The following is a 20,784-nucleotide window of genomic DNA, read 5'->3' on the forward strand; positions in this document are numbered from 1 at the left end:
TCTGCACGTCAAGAAGCCGTGAGACTTGGACATGAGCAATATGATTCATTTTTGAAGAACTTTAAAAGTATGCCTAAGTTAACAGAAGGACATATTTGTACAAAGAGTGAACTAAAAATTATATCCTCTGCAAAAGGATTCTTAACCAGATGCATTTTCCTGAATTTGAAAATAATCCAAATTTGCAGATAGATTATCTGGTATATCCTTAGCACGATAGCAGACTAAAACAATTTGCTAACTAGTAATTAAATATCTGGCAAATACTGCATTTGAACTAAATCAGTGTTATCTACATCTAATAATATCTATATCTAGCTATGCAATAAAACAAGTTGGAGAGTGTCTTCCTGACTCATAGTGTTTGCATTCAGTCTGATTTTAAGTTCTATTCTTTAAATGGATACAGAGATCACCACTACAAGTTGAATCCACGATATTTTGTCATGCTAGACAATTAGGAGTTTCCATTAGATAATTACCAGAAGTATGTCTCATACAGGAAAAACAGTCAATTGCTGATGTAACAGGATTAACCAATCCAGCACACTGATCCGGCCCACTTACTTTTGACAGACACTATATGTGAGTGTACACACGAGAAGTACAGTATAAAGCTTCGCATTATAAGTACCACAAAGAGGAACTTCAGCAGTTCTTAATGCACAATACAGCAGTCTCCTTCTCAGAGTGAGGACTAGAGAGGTAAAACTTTAAACCAGCTTTTTTTTTTTTTCTTTTAAAACTAAAACTTTTTAATTCATGTGCATGCTGTTGCATATTGCTAGGGCGATGCTGGATGAATGTATATGCAGAGCTTTGCAGCTCAGGTAATTTTATGGAAAGATTCTGAACCATCGTTTCTGTATTTATTCAAACACTGTATTTTTAGACATGAACATATATGTATGTGTGCATGCATATTTGGAAGTATGAATGAACTCTCTATCAGTGGTACCAGCAAAATCGCCTTCAGGAAACAATGCTTTTAGAAAGTTATGCTTTAACATTAAATCTGTCATCACCATGGCATGCAGGTATGCTACACTATACCTGTGTGTAATAGATGTACCTGTTACATAGGCAAGCAACGCGCGCCGCACAGCAAGAACTCAAGTGCTCTGTCTGTCTTTTAAACTGAAAGATGCCTATCCCTTACTTTTCATCAGACACTTTTGGGATAGATACTGTATTAGAACTATAAATAACTCCTTTAATTATGTCATCTGTTAGTACATTTTATCATGAATGCGTATTTTCATCTGATTTTTTTTTTTTTTCTATGTCCAATTAAACTTTTAGTTCTATTTCAAGCTGACTTTCAGACTTCATATAATTACAACAGACTTTGGGCTGTTCACAAGATCCAAGAAATTTAGATGTATTATAGCGAGGTTTGTGTTACAAAGATGTGTTTATAAGAATGGCTGCAGGGTTTATAATGCTGACAGACCTGTAAGTGTAACAGTATATAACAGTATAGCAACTGAGGTCAGTAAAACGCAGATGAGGGTGTACTGTGAATGCCTTCTAACAGTGAAAGACTTATAAAATACCTTAATTGAAAAGGACTTGCAATATATAACATTTGTAAATTTTTCAATTACTTCTGTATGTTTCGCTTACTCTGACTATAATCCCTTGCCTGTCTCTCTGCCCGCGTGCCTGTAGCTATCTCACAGAAACGACTGACCTTACAATGCTTATCTTTATAAATTATTCTTTCCCACTAAAATACAATGCTTGATGGTAATATACTGAAAGTGAAATGTTTGCTTGGAAGGAGGTAAGCACACCTGAGAAGAAGACAGAGGTGTGTGTGTGAGAGAGAGAGGATGAAAGAAGGTAAATGCCAAAGAAGCAGAAGCTTTGAGAAAATCAGTACAAGTTTAAGTCCAGTGTGAAAGAACCTCAGAAGTTAAACTCCATCACTGTAGTTTTCTCTGTTTCTGTTACGAAGTCCAAATGTGAGGGAGTTTGCTAGCTTCGCCCTTGCTAAGTAAGGTGCAGCACAGAGATGCTGCTGAAGTTAAAGGCAGTATGAAGCTCTAAGAGAAACTTCCCATTGCAAGGCAGAAGCCTCATTGGAATAAACTGCTAAGGTTCTGCTGACATGGACTGGAACTCTGGCTCCTAGCAGTGCTTTAAGATTGCTTTTCACTCATTATGTCTTATTCTAATATTATGATTCTGTGGTTTAAATGAATGAAACAAAAAGTTCCTTCGAATAACAATGGGCCAAATGTAGAAGATCTTACTCAGTCTTCACTCAGACAGAATTATTGGCACTGATGAGGGATTTGCTTGAGTCAGGAGCAAGTACGATTTGGCCAGATGACATGTAATATGTTCCGTCTTCAAAGCATTTTTCAGACATTACTTGATTAATCCCAAACCTAAATAGGAACTTCTAGGCACAGACCAGCATAGCAGCAGGGATGTTTCTGGTTCCCAAGTAGTACCTTTGCATGTCACAGACCTGTGCCCTACCAGCTCCTCCTGCTCATGCTCTCAGTGCCTAGCTTGCATTCTGCAGCTGGAGAGCGTATCAAGTATAATAGAGCCCTCCAAACAACAGGATTATTTTGCTTCTGTCAGATCTCCTGCCAGTGTTGATAACCTCCAGCATTTACAAGTGAGCAGAAAAGATCTTTTCTCTTCCACTCAAGGCAGAACAGCGTACTGCCCAAAATACTTTCAGCCCCTGCCGTCATCCCCATCTTGTTCACAAGCTATTTAAGATCTCCTGCTAACCCTAACAGTACCGGACAGAACAAGAGCAAGGTGCTCATTAATAAAAGGTTTCACTCTTCATTCATTCATGTTTCCTCTGTTTAGTTAAGCCAGTGATACTGTTGTAGGAATAAAACAAATGAGGAAAAAAAAAAGAAAAAGAAAAAGAAAAAGAAAAAAACAGCAAAAAGGAGGGGGATATGACAGCCAGGAGGGAGCCAGAAGGGTCAAACTGGGAAAAAAAAGAAGAGTAAATTTACAGGAATTAAGAGAGATTTTAGAGAGGAGGGCAGAAAGCCTGAGTAGTGATATTTGAAGAGAGGTGTGTGTTAGGGGAGCAATGAGCATAAGGAAGCCAGCCTGCCTGTTCCTCCCCCTTCCTAATCATAGCCTTTACTCACAGACAAAACTCCCTCCCTCTCCCATTCACTCACTCACTTTAGGCCAATCCGTCCTCTCCCTCTCTCTCCCTCTCTCTGTGTCTCTCTCCTACTCTGAGACAGAGTCAGAACTCTTCTCCCTGACAGCCACTAACATCTACAGCACTTATTGCATTCAGAGAGGGAACCTGCAAACAAAACTTCACAGAAAACTTTTGGTTCTTGTTCCAGAGAATTTGCTGAAGAGAAAGAAAAACAAACAAACAAACAAACAACACAAACCAGCCCCCAAAAAAACTGTGCGTGAAGGGGGAGGAAAAGCAGGGCCTTTTAAAAAGGGAATCACAACAACTTTTGCTGCCAGGATGCCTTTGCTTTGGAAGAGAGGATTTTTGTTGGTGATTTGCTGGATTATAGTGAGGAGTTCCCCAACCCCAGGATCCGAGGGGCACAGTTCAGTCACTGACTGTCCATCATGTGCCCTCACCACGCTCTCGAAGGATGTGCCCAGCTCACAGCCTGAGATGGTGGAAGCAGTAAAGAAGCACATACTGAACATGTTGCACTTGAGGGACAGACCTAACATCACCCAGCCTGTGCCCAAGGCAGCACTTTTAAATGCCATCAAGAAACTCCACGTGGGAAAGGTGGGAGACGATGGCTATGTGGAAATAGAGGATGATGTTGGAAGAAGAGCAGAAATGAATGAAGTTGTGGAGCAAACCTCTGAAATCATCACTTTTGCAGAATCAGGTGAGTGCTTAAAAACAAAGCTGTAAAATAGCCTATTTGCCAGAACTGCAATTAACTTCTTTTCTCCTCTGCAGCAGTACTGCTTTCTGCGAGGTTGTGAGATGAGACCTGGGGGAAGGGAGAAGGACGGATGGGATGGGGTGGGGGGGGTGGGGGGCACTCTGGAGGAATTTGATTTTTCTGATTTAGTCTTGCCTACACATTACACTTGCTAGGCACAGGCAGACACACAGGGAAGAAGCTCTTTAACCAATCTCAAGCAGAAAGTCAGGCTGCAAAGGGGTGCTCCAAACTGCTTCTGAAACCAAAGTACTTGCACTAAAGTACTGGATTGCAGTGCTGATGGTGAAAGAAAAAGGGCTCAAGGCATTTGGGGATTTTCTAAGGACAGAAAAGTGAACTGCAAACTACTTGAAAAGCTGCCCTTTCTTTTAAAAATTATAGTGGAAGTTATAAAATCAGATGAAACAGCTTTAACTTTTAGGGCATTTTTGTTTTCTAATTTAACACAGCATCTTCGGCAATAAAGAGTTGCAGGGACTGTCAGATGACTTCAATAGAATTGGACAAGTTGCTGTAGCTGATCCAATTTGTAATGCAGACTTCTGCACGCTGTAAAAAAAAAAATTCTGCTCCTAAACTGTTTTTGCCAAAAAAAAAAAAAAAAAAAAAAAAAAAAAAAGCAACCTTGATAGGTTATATTTTGAACTTTTTCACAGTTCTGTTTTTCCCTAACTCTTATATAGCAAGGGCTAAGAATGTAGATATTTACTAACTAATGGCTAAGGCTCACATCAACTATCGGAAGCAGCTTTAAAGTTGTAGTTTACTGTCTTGTTCCTACATGAATAGGACAAAAACTCATTTTAAATCAGTGTATGTGCATATGTATCTGTTTGCATATGTATGTTTATACATGCAACAATGTCATTATCCTGCAATAACTCTATCATCTAACTAACAGCAACTTTTTATGATGCTGTCTAGCCAAAGCATTTTTCCTGTTGCCAAGACAGTTTTAAAAGAATGTCATTGTTTTGTTTGGTACAGCATATGGTAGGCAAAGTATGCAAAGGAACACCAAGCATTTTTGTTTAAAAGTTTGCTGCAGCAGTATAAACAATTAAGACAACACTCAGAGTTTCCAGTCCTGAAAACCTGTTGACTCAGATGTTCTGTTTGCAGGGAAGCCATGCATAAGAAGTGTGCATGCTTTTAAGAGCAGACATTCCTGCTGCCTGTCCAATTTCCAACTGTACAGGGAGCCCTCGCCTTTGGCGTCCTTGTCAATACACACATTATCAGTTCCTTCAGCATGCAAGTTCAGGCCTTTTGGGGGGCTTTTTTTTTTTTTTTTCCATCCCCTCCACTTCAGAAAGCAGGCAGACATCAGTGCCTAGTGGTCCCTAGAAGCAGGGGTGGCTCAACCTTAGTTTAGAAATGAGCTTTTAAAAGCAATGAAATCCCTACGAGTCAGATTCCCCACCTGGTATTCAGCAGCTCGTTCTGAAACACATATGGCATGAGCAGTGGTTTCTCTTCCCTGTGTGAGTCCCAATCATTTGTAAACACATTATTGTCTCTCCTGAGCTCTCACACAAAGGAATTTGGAATTTGATATATGCCCACTCAGTACGACACCCTCCAACGGCGGCTCTTGAAGCCATTGGCTCTCAGGGCCACGTGAGCAGTGAAAATCATGCCCAAGCCCACAGGCTGGCCAATAGTTCAGCCACTGATCCCCCTGCTGCAACAACCCCACACCAGTGCGTCACTGAATTTGATTTACATAGTATTGTCCCATCACTGCTAGCCAAATTCATTTAAGAAGACTTATGTTATGGAGCATGTCTGGGACATATGCTATGTTCCTATGCCTTTCCTTCCTTGCTGTCCTCTCCAGCTCCCCTCCAAACCTGTCCTGGAAGGCTACTCCAGCCCCGCATCCCATACCTGCTAAGCTTTTATCTGGAAGAAACAATCTAGAAACTGAGTTTCTAGGTTTCACGGAAATGTTAACTCCAGTCTGTAGAGAGTCTTCAGACTGTTGAAACATTACTTTTCATCGGTAGCTGTTTGTAGTTGGAGCCCCACTAGAACTGGTCAACCCACCGTGCCTTGCAGGTTCCAGTGCTGCAATAACTTGAGCAAACTTTTCCTGGGCTTTCTTTCACTTCCCCACCAGCGGTATTGTGTCTCAAATATTAAAGCAATATTATTTATTCTTTTGAGGAAATTGAGGCAAGAAGATGGCAAGTGGTGTGTCAGATAGGAATTATTAGGAAAAAAAAACAGGAACATAATACAGCCACATGAGCAGTTACCAGTGTTCATTCTGTAGAAACTGGAATAAGTTGAAAGCACCAAGGAGGAAAACTGAGCGTGTTACTCTCACAGGTAGATTAAAGTTTTTCCTGCTTTTAATATGAAACTTGCTCTGTCTCCAGCGAGGGGATAGGAAATCAATGACAATGAATGGAAGCACATCGCCTTATATCAAATAAGTGTCTACGGAAAGAGAAGTGAGACTTGAGGCTTTTTGCTCCTTTAGGTATAACTTGACATAGACCAGCCATTCCCCTTACTTTTCAGAAGCCATGTTTACTGCTTGCCTTAATAAAAAAGTATTTCTATCCTTCATCAGCTGTATCCTCAGACATACAATGAAATTGAGTGAATGAAGAGACAATACCTTGTGCATGTGGCTCTGGCTATTTTATAAAAGAGACTAAAATTCAGGTGAGCATAGGCTACAGACAATTAGGGGAGAAACTATGTGCAGTGAGCTTGTCTGAAGCACAGGTGTACTTACGGCCAGGAAATCAGCAAAATAGTTGGCAGGTAGTTTTCACAGCTAACAAATCCAGGCAAATCTTTGCAAAACTAATGACTGTATTGGGCAAAAGTTTGCAAATGCACCCTACTGTCCTTTGGCACTCTTACAAGTTAAACATGAAAAATGATTTTCTACTTGCATATCAAACTACAATTACTAACCTCGATTAGTTCTGCTTTGAGGGTCGCTGTGCCAGAGCTCTGTGGGTTCCTTCAAGGACTTAAACATTATTTTGAGGAGAGGAGTCATCTGTATTAGCGACAAACAATCCAACAGGTTCTATAACTGAGATAGCCTACACTCATAAAATATGGTTGTCTACTAAATCCTTCATTATTTTAAATAGATAGCTGATTAAGCAGACCTGGGATTTTTCCAAGTAAATTTGATCCTGGCAACTGAACTGCCAATGAAATGGGTTGCTAACGTCAGCCCCTGAAAAGTTGATGGAGTTACTGTGTAGAAACATGGAAATCCAAAGGCTTATCATTAGGTGAACTGTGATCTAGGATGAAATAAAAAAAAGAAAAGAAAGAAAAGTGTGACAGCTATTTACATTGCTTCTGCTTTTTTGTACCCCTTCACACAGTTGCAGGTGAACTGCCTTGATCATGTAATACCTACTTTTATTTTCAGCTATGCGTAGGTGCACACACTCACAGCTTTTCCTAGGAAGATGCCTACTCCTATAAAGCCAGGCTGGCAGATCAGGAGGAGGAAAAGGATGGGCCTCTCATGACTCTTTAAATCATTTCATCAGTTTGCGTTTGGAAGGCAGTATATTTAACGGTATGGCTATCTGTGCTGAATAAGGAATGGCCACGAGAGGGCACAATCCAAAGGCTTTTTGCTCCGTGTAGGCAACCTTCCTGCAAACTCCTATTGTACCTAACTGAATCCTGAATCCCAGAGATCTTTATGCTTATGTGTAGCTTCTCTGAGTGGAGCTCTTGTTTCTCTCTTCTCGGTTATTTATAAGGCAGAGATTCACTGCAGTGGAAGACTGCAAGTAAAATAATGCACTGGAGGAAAAAGATAAAACTGATTAAATGATGGAAGCTAGAAGTTCTGCAAATCTGAAAAGATCAGAAATGTTCATTATTATTTTTTACCAGATTCTGTGAAATGTGACCGTGAATCATCATCTGAGCTGATTTTCTCATATCTTTTTTTAAAGTAGCTTTTAGAAAACAAGTCTCTTTCCCTTCAGTTGATTTTTTTTTCCTCCTTTAGCATACTTTGTCAAAGATTTCAAGTTTAGCAAATGAAAGCAAGTTACTTCCAGAAGAAGAATGCCATTCTGTATTAATCTGCTTCATTGTAAGAAAATGTGAGAATTCAGGGAGGCCGGTGAGCTTGAGAACAATTTGAGAAAGCATGGATGAATCTGAGAAGGTGGGAACCAGTTTATAAAAAGATACCTGAGAAAGGGAGAGAGAATGAAAGTTCTGCATGGGTCCCTGTCTGTGGTTAGCCATGCATAGTGTCTGGTACACAAATGTAGCTGGAAATACATGAGTATGTATTTGCTTGTATTTGTGTGGCATGAATATGCCAGAGAAGACACACTTACATACCTATGTAGCTGAACCTGCACCACTGGAATGGGAATAGATTCCTACATACAAGTATGTGCATTGATGTGACCTCCTGAATGCAGGATATACCTACAGTGCACACCTGTGAATTTATGCTGAGCAGTTATATCGATATGAATATGAAAAAACAATCTCCTGCCATGCAGCAGAGTTCTGCAAGATGTAATTCAGAAGTGAGCCTTCGTATACTGAAAGTAGTTGGAAATTTTGCTATTCATTTCAGTGACCTCATGACTCAGACCTTAGCACACAGAAATTAAGCATTCTAATGAAAAGAGAGGCTTCTGATGCATTTCATCTTAGAATTTAAAACAAAGCACTACAAGTGTGTACAAAAAAAAAAAAAAAAATCTCTCTTTTCTGAAAGGAATTATTTGTATCTTGAAATATGTTATTGGTGCAAGTGACCCTAAACTTTCCTTTGGCTATTTTAGATGTAAATGTAAAAATTAAATAACAAAAAATCTCAACCGAACAAGCACCTTTTTTATTTCTAAACATTGAAGACCATTTGGGGGAAGGGCTTTCAATTTGGAAGGTGCTTTAGACTGTGGATGTAAAGTGTTTCCCTCTTGACAAAATAGCAAAGGAGAGTCAAGGTTCACCAGAACTGAATTATTTCACATTCTGAATGACCTTGTCAGTGCCCCTTTGGGTTAATTTTTCAAGAAAAGTTATTTAAATAAGGTTGCTGCTGTTTTTTCTTCCACAAATACTTGGGAAATAAGTTCTTCTTCTTGTTTCTTCTGTTTTTTTTTTCTCACAACAAAAATCCCATTTTGCTTGCAGACAAGAGTATGTGAACATAACGCTAAAGTGTTTATTTGTGTCATAATTCCCCCTCCCTTTTCTAGAGGCAACAGTCACCCGGACAGGGAGCAGAAACAAAACTGCGCAACCCAGATGACCAGTCACATACCCGAGGTGTTGAATAGTTAGAATAAATCATTTGTCAGTGATCCATAGGCTGAAATGCATTCATAGAAACAGCCACAGCCTAATCACAGTAATAACACATTCGTAATAATCAGCCTGCCCAGGATTATCTCCTGTCAGACGATAACAGTGCTAAATTCACTGAATAAATTCTGTACCGTGAACAATTCATCCAACTCCAGTGGTCACTCATTAGTAAACATTTTGAGCAATTATCTCTCAATAACCGTGCTCCTCTCTTCACTCTCTTTAGAGGAACCTTTCTAGTAACCTATTTTTTTTTTCTGTCTCCTGGGGAACGGAAATGAGAAGTGAAGAGAAGGATGCTTTTGAATGTAATTACACATTGGTACGCAGCACAAATTCCCCCAAATCTAAACATAGGCAGTAGTAAAGTTAGCAACTAAAAAAGGAAAAAAAAAGCTTGCTTTGTATGGAAAAACAGCTCACATACAGTATAAATATAAAAATGGTTCAAAATTAAGCAGTGGTGAAGAATGGAAATTTAAAGTAACAGCAGCACCTTCTTCCTCACAGCATTTTTCAATGGAAAATTTAAATGCTGCATATTAAGAGAAATTAAGAATAAGTCACATGACAGCGTTGGGAAGCACAATCACTTTCATTCTGAAAAAAAATCAGCCTTAATCATTTAACAGCATGCAGTTCTGGGGGAAAAAGTAATTTAAAGTATCAGCATTTTATTCAAACAAACAAAAACCTCTTAATTGTATAGCTCAGGCCCTCCCTTGAACACATAGCTCAAGCTAAGCAGGCATGACCTTGAGGCAGGTTTCAAACTGCAAATCAGTGGTTTTGACTACATGTTTACACCCAGTGGTCCTGCAGGAGGGATCCTTAGCTCCAAAGACTGAGCCCTGCTTGCTGGGCCTGGCCTCAGGCCCTCCACGCTGCCCTGTGCCATACCCACACTTGGCTGTGCCTGCGAGCAGGCCAAGCCTCTGGCTTGGGCCCTGACAGCCCTCCTGGAGGCTCTTGTGAGTGAAGTACCTGCGCAGGCACCACGTTTGGGTCCTAAAATGATGTGTGAGCACTGAAGAGAAACACACATACGAGCAAACCCTCATGCTTATATAGTGATGCGGCACTCTTTCCATTCAGTAACTCCTTCCATTAAACCTTTTACCATAAATGCACTATGTCATAGGGCTTGTGTTTTTAACCATTTTTCACGGCTTTTGCCGTGTTCCTGGTGCTGCTGGGTGGTTCCATCAGTATCCCAGCCTTCCTCCTGGAAGACACTTTAGCCCAGTGTTCTCTCCAGGACATTGGGAAGCGGAGATGAAGAAAAGCAATCACAGGGGGCCCAATGTAATCCCTCGTTTCCTTTTTCAGCTGCTTTCTTCAGCAGTAACAGTCCAGCCTGTTCACTCTGCTGTTTATAGGAGTGCTGAAGTGTTGAAGGCATTACCGCTGTTGGTCTAGGGGTCTTTCTGCAGGAGTAAGGCAGGAAGAGCAGGATGATTACAAATGGAAAAACACCCCTGTAAATCAGCTGTGGCAGATGAAAAGTCAGGACAAAAGGATAAAACAAGTATAATTATGAAAGTGATACCAAACCCAATTTTCAGGAGGGTCTCCTTTTTCCTTTCAGGTAAATGAACAGTATATATCTCTAATGGTTTGAACAGGGTTGTTAACTCAGACCAGAAGGAAAAGACTGATAAATCCCTATGCAAAATGTGGATAAAATGAAATTCAGCAGATTTTTGGTCTTGGAACACCTGAAGAATATAGTTTATTGTAGTACAGAACCTTTTGGAAATATAAAGATCCTGTTATAAAGCGAGTATATAATCATAGTAAGCCAGATTTGTAGATCTCCATTCAATTCTACTACAGATCAAACCTGGACTTCAAAATGAGCTGTCTGAGCTTCAGTAACCTTGCAAAGACTGCAGGATTCATACATTTGTGCTGTGTGATTGCAATACACTAATACTGAATGTGGAGAGAACTCAGAAAAGCTGAGGTTTTTTTCCTGATGTGAAAGCATGCTTCCTGTCCCCAGCTCTGGACCATTCCCAGTCTCCTTGTAAAAAGATCTGAGAAAAGGAATGATATTTTAAATTGTTATTAAACCTTTCATTAGCTATGCAGGTGTGAGGACAGAGTATTTCATACCATGCAGTAATACTAGGTTCATATCAGCTTCCTGGAACTTCTCTATTCAGGAGCTGAATCAACCATTTGTGTGTGAAAATGCAGCTAACCACATCCAGGGAATCCATTATTGTAGGTAACAACCTACAGGGAGGCTGTTATCCCTGAATAAGGACAGGTCATATGCTCCCTTGCTCTAGGTTACTTCCCTGCAGTGAAAAAATAAGTGTTGCAAATATGCTCCCATGCCTTCACTTTCTAACATCTTTAGTAATGAGAAAAAAACAACTTTCACACGTACAGGAACATAGGAATCTTGGTGTTTTTTTTTTCATGTAACATCTGTCAGAAAGAATGATTGCATTGGTACACTTCTGGACCACTGCCTAAGTTAATAGGAATCTTTACTGTTGAAGATATGTCACTTTGTAACTATTTTCAGTTCCCACTAGAATGGAAATTACAAAATATGAAATTCCATGCATTAACGCTTAACAGCATTAAGTTATTCAGTAACACGGGGCTCTCCAGCTTTTCTGGTCTCCTGGGCGATGCAGCTTCTTCCCCAGTCAAGCCAGCATGCACAGCCCAGCTGCCCTTGTCCCAGCACATGAGAGGGCCCATTATTGGTGTCCATGTCCAGTACAGCTGGTCTACTTGTGTCCAGGATGCCTCCTAGCACCAGAACTGCTGTCTGTGCTCATTGTGGCACCCCAGGAATATAAAAGTAAGTTTTGCATTTCTCATTGTGGCCGTGTTTGTGTATATAGCTCTTTGGTGCCCTGGTCTGATTTGCTCTAGGGAAAGAGGAACTCCTGGAGTAGCCCGCTCCCCTCAGAAAGGGTTCATTCGCACTGTGTTAAGGAAAGAGATGTGCTTGAAAGCAGCAGCTTGCTCTGTGAGCTGAAGATGCAGGCTGGATAAGCGGCCCTCACAGGCTTTAGAAGTGTCCATTCTGATAGCCCACATGTTATACAGAAGTATAACATCCCTATGTAGAATGCAGCCAATCTCTAGGAGCAGGTTTGCTTTGGACTGGCGGAATGTCACTATACACCTCCACATGCTCCTGAACCCAGGCGGGTGGGGATTAGTGTCTAATCAGCTAACCTTTAATCCAGTGCAGCTGGCAGCTTTGCCACAGTTGCATATTCAGAATGGAAAAACTAGTGTTACCCTCCGATAGCTAACTAATGAAATTTCAGTCATTACTGAACAAATCTCATTTAAAAAAATACTACAAAAATAGTATCTCCAATACTCTCCAGAATTTACTCTGTCTTTTCTACACTCTATTTCCTTTTCTAAGTCACAGTCTCATGGGATCACCTATCTGCCTTGGAAGTTAATGGAGCTAACTTTGGAGATGTACATCAGCAAAGTCTGATGTGTGAGAAGCAGTTAACACAAACCATGTGTTTTCCTATCTCGTTGACAGAACAGAGTCTACAATTTCACACTCTCATCTAGAGGGAAAACACAAACAAAACACTGTGCCCGCCCTTTGGCCATTCTAATTCAGACACGTCTGTCTCTTTGACCTGGGAATGCCACCAGGGAAAGCTGAACGTGTCAGTGCCAGGACTTCACAGTGGAGGAAAGCAACAGGTAGCTCAAGGGGCAGTACAGCCTACATACACACTTCAGAAACCAGAATAGTCAGGGAGCTCATACTGGAGGAGTTCAGAGGCAATGGGAAATGAGGAGCAGAGCCCTGCTGCCACAGGAGCAGTTTTTACTTTATGCTTCCAACCACTTCTTTGTTCACTACTTTTCCTTTGCAAGGTACAAACTTCTGCTTCCTAGACAAGCAGAACCATTGCACAGTGAAACAGGTCAACAGTCATGAGTTGTTCAAGAATAGTATCAGTGAAAAACTGATAATTGTGAATATTGCTTCTGTCTAGCTAAGGTGAGGTATCTGTGCATTTCAAATCTGGGACCTCTGGCCTCTGTAAAGAGAAAGAACAGAAGATGCTATCAGGGCCTTTCCTTTTGTTACGAAAACAGAGAAGTTCCTCTCTTAACAAATAATATCCCTTCCCCCCAGCAAATTCATTCTTTCTTAACTTTCTTATGCTCTAGTGATCAAATCATTAAACAGCCTTCATTATTCATTCCAAGTTCTGCCAAGGATATGAGCTCTGTATCAGAGAAACACCCCCTCACCATCATAATCATCATCATGACATCTCAGCAAGTTGATACAATTATGCCAGAGAACCATCCTCATAATTATACAGTTCTTTAGCTCATTTTTTTTCAGTGTATTCACCATTACTATAATCACTGCAAGTACAGTGTGTTAAATTAAGAACAGAAACCACAGCTAACATCTCACAGGATGAAGAGTCTGCCTGCTGCAATTCTGTAATTCTTTACAATTTAGCTGCTAACCTCTCAAAGCTCATATTTTGGTATTTCTTTGTTTTTGAGAAAATTGACATTTACTACTCATTTTAAGATGCACATGAAGGTGGTGTTTTACAGAGGGAGAAAGGACAGCCCTCACTCCCACCTCATTTTCAAAAGAATTGTCAAAGAATTGGCAGGACTGGAACCCACTCCCCAGCTTTAGTAATTAGGCTCAGATTTGTATGTGTATGGTACATATAGTCATAGACTGTCATCACAAATATGTTTTTGCCTTTCAGCTAACAGTGATCACAAAGGCAATTCTTAGCAGCTACTGGATCTTATTTGCCATGAAATGCTTTGTGTAAATGAACATAAAGATCTCGCTGCTAAACAAAATGCTTAAAATATGCTACTGGAAATGTGAAAATATGATTCTGAGAAACAACAGACAAACTAATAGCTTTCTAAAGGGAGAATTTGCACAAAAGAAACTGAGGAGGGGATTAGGTGAGGGAAGATTAGAACAGAAGAATCATAAAGATGTGGAGTCAAATAGGAAACCTAGGGAGCTCCATGCCTGCAGTGACAGTGAAGTCTAATAGAATGTAAATCGACATACTAACTAGCTCTTCCTGTCTATTTTCATTTACCAAATCAGGAACGCCCAAGAAAACGTTGCACTTTGAGATTTCCAAGGAAGGCAGCGAATTATCAGTGGTTGAGCATGCTGAAGTATGGCTCTTCTTGAAGGTCTCCAAGGCCAACCGGAGCAGGACAAAAGTCACCATCCGCCTGTTTCAACAGCAGCGGCAGCCGAAAGGCAACTCTGAAGGAGCAGAAGATATGGAGGAGGGGGGGCTAAAAGGGGAAAGGAGTGAAACTCTGATTTCAGAAAAAGCAGTAGACACTCGAAAGAGCACTTGGCACATCTTTCCCATCTCCAGCAGTGTCCAGCGACTCCTGGACCAAGGCAAGAGCTCCTTGGATGTGCGGATTGCCTGTGACTTGTGCCAAGAGACCGGGGCCAGCCTGGTGTTACTAGGCAAGAAAAAGAAAAAGGAAGATGACGGGGAAGGGAAAGAAAAGGATGCTGGAGAACTCACAGGAGAAGAAGAGAAGGAGCAATCGCATAGGCCCTTCCTAATGATGCTTGCCCGGCACTCAGAGGACCGCCAGCACAGGCGGCGGAGGCGAGGCCTGGAGTGTGATGGCAAGGTTAACATCTGCTGCAAGAAGCAGTTCTTTGTCAGCTTCAAGGACATAGGATGGAGTGACTGGATCATTGCACCTACAGGTTATCACGCTAATTACTGTGAAGGAGAGTGCCCCAGCCATATAGCAGGCACATCTGGTTCATCATTATCTTTCCACTCCACTGTAATCAACCATTACCGCATGCGGGGCCATAGCCCCTTTGCCAACCTCAAGTCATGTTGTGTGCCCACCAAACTGCGGCCCATGTCCATGCTGTACTACGACGACGGCCAGAACATCATCAAGAAAGATATACAGAACATGATCGTGGAGGAGTGTGGCTGTTCATAGACACGTGTGTGCACAAGACCCTTCTCTTTATGTTGAGAAGAAAATGTTTTAAAAGCCCAAGAAGAGAAAAGACCTGGCATGATTTATAACCTTTCTGAATGAAACAATCATCTGAAATACAAAACAAAAGAAAAGAAAAAAAAAGAAAAAAAGAAAAAGAAAAAAGAAAAGGAAAAGAAAATTTAAAAAAAAAAAAAAAAGAGGGGGAATTTTTTTTTTTTAAAAAAAAGACTTACGGAGGAGAGAAAAGGAGTACAGCTATTAAGAGGAAGAAAGCTTCATGAACCCAGGCTTGAATGAGCTACGTTTGAATGGCGGTATGGGTTGGGGAGTTTCTCCTTCCTTTCAGTACGCTCCTTATCTTATTAGATAGCATATTAAGCATTAGTTATTACTAGAGGAGTTGTGTTCCCTCTTCTGGTTACCCATCAGTTCAAGCCTTGGTAGCAGCTCATGTAACCTGCAGCAGTTTGGACTGAGTCCAAAACGTCATTGAAATTCCTTGAAAAGCCATGTGTATGAACACTACATTCACTGGCACTTTCCTCCCAAATTTACCGAGGAACTGAGTAGGTGTGTAGTGTTTGTGTGGATATATATGTATCTACGTATTTATGTACATATCTTTATACATACAGACACTACACACTTACATATATTTACTTTGATAAAGGGACGAAATTGTGCAGGTGTATACACCTTCATCTTCTGCACTACATTTACAAAAAGAAAAGAGAAAAAAGGAAAAAAAGAAAAAAGAAAAATGAAGAAAAAAGATTTAAAAAGAATGAATGAAAGAATAAAAGTTACATTTTGTAAAGGTGCTTACAATGTTAGAACTATGCAACCTAGTTGGTTTGAAACTGTTTACCTGCAAGAGAAAGAAAAAAAAAAAACCACAAAAAAAACAGAAAGACTTTTTTATAAATGGAAGTAACTTGTTATAAAAAAAAAAAAAAAAAACATTCTTCAGTGAGAGATACTTGAAAGGAATATGTTTGTCCAGTTACTGGAGCCAAACATTTCTATATTTTGTAAAAAAAATTTTTAATCGTTTACTATTTGCACTACAATGGTGTCTGACCTGTCTAATCCTTATTTAACAAACATTTGCAAGGGAGGGTGGTTGGGTGTGGGAGGGGTTGAGAGCTGCACTTATTGTGAGCTATACAAGAACTGCTACAGCACACAAAATAGCTATTTTTATTATTATAATTATTATTATTATTTTGTACCTTAAAGTGAATAGACATATACACCAAAGACATTTGTGCGAGCCTCTAAAAAGTCTATTTGTGGTTGGTACCATTCACCTGTAATAAGTTACAGTTTGAATTAGGGGTCAGTTGGTTGATTACATTCAGGGTAGTACATCTGCTAACCAGTTAAATTAAAATTCTACCCTAAACAGGAAACTGCAATTTGGAGTAAGCTCAGAAAAGCGCTCTGGATGCAAGGCGCTTGGATCCACAGTCCGTCTAAGCCTAATTATACCTGTTTTGCATGTACAACACTTAGACTTATCCCTGATGCACAGAAACTGCATCACCGGGAAACAATTTTATACAAGGGATATGCATATATATATGTATATATTTCTATATGTATATATGTGTGTATACACAAGGTATAAGCACTTCTGGCTTCACTTTAGCGTTCTTAAAACAATGAATGTTTGTGTGCAAAGCACAGTATGTTACAAACTTGTTTGTTTGTTACTAACGAGCAGGAGGGAGCACATTCAGAATGGTATTTGTGTGAGAGGAACCTAAATTGGTGGTGTACACTTGGAAAGTATTGATGTAAAACTGCAAGCAGCTTTGGGCCCTGCCCACCTTCACCCCTGCAAATACAAAAAGAATGGCAGTTGTGATCGGATTTCTGCTTGAAATGCAGTCTTCAGCAAAAGGCTGGCAGTCTCAACCACCACCCTCTAGCACGACAACTCTTCATGGGTTTGCGCATTGCCTGTAAAATGTAATTTAATTTTCAGTATCAACACCTAACCTGAAGGGTCCAACCTGTAGGTAGATAGGTTTAAAAAGAATTCTATTGCTGTCATATTTAAAAGAATGTTGAAGTTATAACTTGTGTCTTTGAGTAGGGGAGATGAGAAGAGGGAATGGGAGAAACCTTTCGGCCCTGTTTACACTGAATTTGATAAACCTGAGCCTGAACTTTTGGACTCTTACAGGTTTGCAGGACCAAGCCCCTGTTCACTGCCTTCTGATAGGATGGGCTTTCAAAGGCCTCCCAGCAAAAGCAGCTCTAACACGGCTCCCCTCATTGCTGAGAGCAGAGTTTGTAAAAATATTAAAAAAAAAAAAAAAAAAAAAAAGGAAAAAGAAAAAGATAGCACAATTTAACCCAGTCACATTGGCTAGGGATAGTGTGTTAGCACCTTCGTGGAGGGACCCATGTCTAAGCAGTATAATCAGGGCCTTCATTTGTTGTCAGCCAAAACTGCTTGTGTGTGTGTGTGGTGTGTGGGTGCACTCCATGTCTGTGTGTGTGTAGGTGTGTGGGTGTGTGTCCCTGTTTGTATGTACTGATAGAAACTTAAAAAAAAAAGGAAAAAAAAAGAAAAAAACGAAAGAAAAAGGAAAAGAAAAAAAAAAAAGCCCTTTCCTCAGTTGAATAGATATCAACATACATGCTTATAGCTAAGTTTTCTAATTTATTCCACAGTATTTAGATTGCATAGTTCAGCTAATCGATTATACATGTATGTACTTTTTATACAGTGCATTTTTACAGACCTATTCGCAGTTTGCAAAAAAAATACAAAAAAAAAATACAAAAAATACAAAAAAAAATTCAAAAAAATTGTAACAATTGGGTAAACACTAAATTTGTCACTAAATTATTCTGTAAAATATCAAGGCTTTCTGATTTAAATTATTTACAGAAGGTGTATTTTTGTTTGGTTTGGTTTTTCTGGTTTGGTTAGTTGTTTGTTTTGAGGAGGTTTCTTTCTGGGAGGGAGTAGGAAAAAAAAAAAAAGATGCACAACTAATTTATCCTTATAACTTAAACCAAGTTCCTGACTCTGTTTCATTTGAAGTAAGTAACAGAATGGCTATTTTGTTTTGTAGAAGGAGAGCTAGGCTCTGGAACAGCAGGAGCAGGGATGTAGCCTGTGACATCTGAGGAGAGCACCTTTTATTTCACTGAGCTTTGGACCAGGACTTAAAATTAGGTGCAGATCATCTCTCCACACTCACTGATGTCAACAGGCTCACTGACATCTCCTTACAAGAGCAGTAACGCTGCTTATATGAGTAAAGGTTAGCCAGGCTGAACCACGGATTCCTTGTGCTGTAAACAGTGTGAAGGGAGAGAATGGATTTTGAATGAGTGGTACCATATCCAACACCATTTAATTCAACTAACTGTTAAAACTATGCTGCTTGCATCATGGGTTGTTCTCTGTATGTAGTGGCAAGGGAAGCAGATGAGATGGCTCATGTTGGCAAAAATTATTCTCAAGCGTGATTAGTTAGAGAGCATCGGAGTTCTGAAACCCCAGCACCTTCCCCAAAAGGACTATGACAAAACTCCCATTGGCTGCAAACAAAGTAAGTTGAGGCTTGTTGTCTTCTTACCCAAAGCTGACAGAGCCTTTAAAATGAAGTCTGAGTTTGATACCTTCTGTATGGTGCGCTAGGGCTGGCCCTGGAAAGCACAAAACTGGCTTGAGACAATTTCCATGTGAGAAAAGAAAGGAGGATTTTACATGTGGTGAGTGTATTTCATAATAGGTACACCAAAATCAGAAGCAGCTTTTTCAAAGCAAAAAGTAACTATTCCTAAACCCAGCTTTTTAGCTCTCGTTTGTGTGTGTATACTATTCACAAATTGAAAAGGTTTCTCCCTCCAATCTCAGTCACGGAGTCTTGATTTGTGAGCAAAGTTGTTTAAAGCAGAGGAGAATGAAAAACTATATGATAAAATAAGAAATTTTGATGTTAGTCAAGACTGACTGATTCCAGCAAAACTCCCTACTCCCGATAATTTGGTTTAATTACATCTGCATGTATTTACAACAGCATTAGAAATTGTTACCATATTTAAACAGTTTTCCAGGGGGGGTGCAGTCTCAAAAATTACTTTTCCTTTCAGGTATTACTATAGGGAAAAAAAAAAAAAAGGCTTTTAACTACTAACACATTCCTTTCTGTATAACCCGTTTCCTGTTTATACTGAAAATGTATTTTCAGTATATATTTGATCACAGAATGTACTTGTTTAGTACCTCCACGATCTTCCTGCTCCAGGGCTGACATTTGGTGGTCTTTCCCCCCTCTCCATGTCAGATGCTCACTGTATACACAAGCCAACAAAACTAGCAGGATTACACATTAAGGTATTTCTTTGGGAGGGATGAATGTATTTGTATTCTCGGGGTTTAGCAAAAGGAAATGTTGTTTACAGAAGCTTATGATTATTCTGCACTTACATGTCACAGCAGAATACAGATCTAGGGCCCAAAACTGCAGAACTGATTGAAATGGGAGTTTTGTCATTGATTTTAATAGAAACAGTCCCTTATCCCACCACTGCAAAGTAGGACTCTGTTACAAATACCTACTTCTTTGTCTTTAGTTAAGGTTCAAGCCATCAGGTTCGTTTAACTGTGACACCACAAGGCCACACAGAGGCTAGCAGCAATATCTCTGAGTTAGAGAAATTCAGGCACCTGTAATGTCTGTGTGCAAAAGGAGAATTTTTACGGACTATCGTTACTTATGTGGAATAGTGCCTTACTCTGTAAGTAATGCTGTTGATTTCAGAGTGTCTCCTGCCCTAGAAAGTTACCGTCAGTATGAATAACATGAGAGAAATCTATTTCTGGAGTGTAGGTAGAAGAGATGTGACTGAAATTAGTAATTTCCTTAAGTTAAGCCTCATGTCAATACCATGCATCAGTGTAAGAATCAGATGCTAATCACGTTCCCGACACTGAATGAACTTTACTCCCAACCTACTCTCACTGCCTTACACATGGAGTAAAAAAGTTTTCAGTCTGAGTAATGAAAATCATGATTTGACCTTTCGTGAATAATTATCATGGGCAGAAACAAGCAACACTTCTGGGTTATATAGCTATTTATTTTTTGAGATACGGTGAATCGGTGTTAATTATCAATGGGTTTCTTTGTATTTAAATACTTTCAAAAACAATACATTGACGATGGGTTGAAGATATATATATGTATGTATGTATATATACATATAATATATATATATATCTACAATATATATATACACACACAACCATATATATGTATATACATATATATATATATAAATTATGAAAGCCAAGATATTATGAAGCCTATTTTGTTTTTATCATTTTGTGTTTTGTTGTTGATATTATTATTATTATTGTTATTATTATTATTTTGCATACTACATGCAGTGCTTTAACCAATGTCTGTTTGGCTAATGTAATTAAAGTTGTTAATTTATATGAGTACATTTCAACTATGTCAATGGTTTCTTAATATTTATTGTGTAG

The 20,784-nt window shown here is 39.6% G+C and overlaps 2 protein-coding genes across 9 annotated transcripts in view; one reads left to right on the forward strand and one right to left on the reverse strand.

The window, feature by feature from the left end:
* LOC149917364 (uncharacterized) overlaps positions 1 to 20,784 on the reverse strand; it is a 100,010-nt gene that overhangs the window by 71,705 nt on the left and 7,521 nt on the right. The window lies entirely within an intron of this gene.
* On the forward strand, positions 326 to 17,616 carry INHBA (inhibin subunit beta A). 3 transcript variants are annotated; one of them, XM_090142206.1, is made up of 3 exons: positions 326 to 705; positions 3,345 to 3,866; positions 14,377 to 17,616. In XM_090142206.1, the coding sequence occupies exons 2-3, from the start codon at positions 3,479 to 3,481 to the stop codon at positions 15,261 to 15,263; spliced, it is 1,275 nt and encodes a 424-aa protein (XP_089998332.1). In that variant the 5' UTR covers positions 326 to 705; positions 3,345 to 3,478; the 3' UTR covers positions 15,264 to 17,616. The 3 variants fall into 3 exon arrangements, with proteins under 3 accessions (XP_089998332.1, XP_089998331.1, XP_031455248.1); XM_090142205.1 differs by lacking the exon at positions 326 to 705 and adding an exon at positions 766 to 830; XM_031599388.2 differs by lacking the exon at positions 326 to 705 and having other exon boundaries at positions 2,437 to 3,866.

The sequence above is a fragment of the Phasianus colchicus genome, chromosome 6 (assembly GCF_987193195.1).
Source record: "Phasianus colchicus chromosome 6, bPhaCol1.hap1.1, whole genome shotgun sequence".
NCBI classification, from domain to species: Eukaryota; Metazoa; Chordata; class Aves; order Galliformes; family Phasianidae; genus Phasianus; species Phasianus colchicus.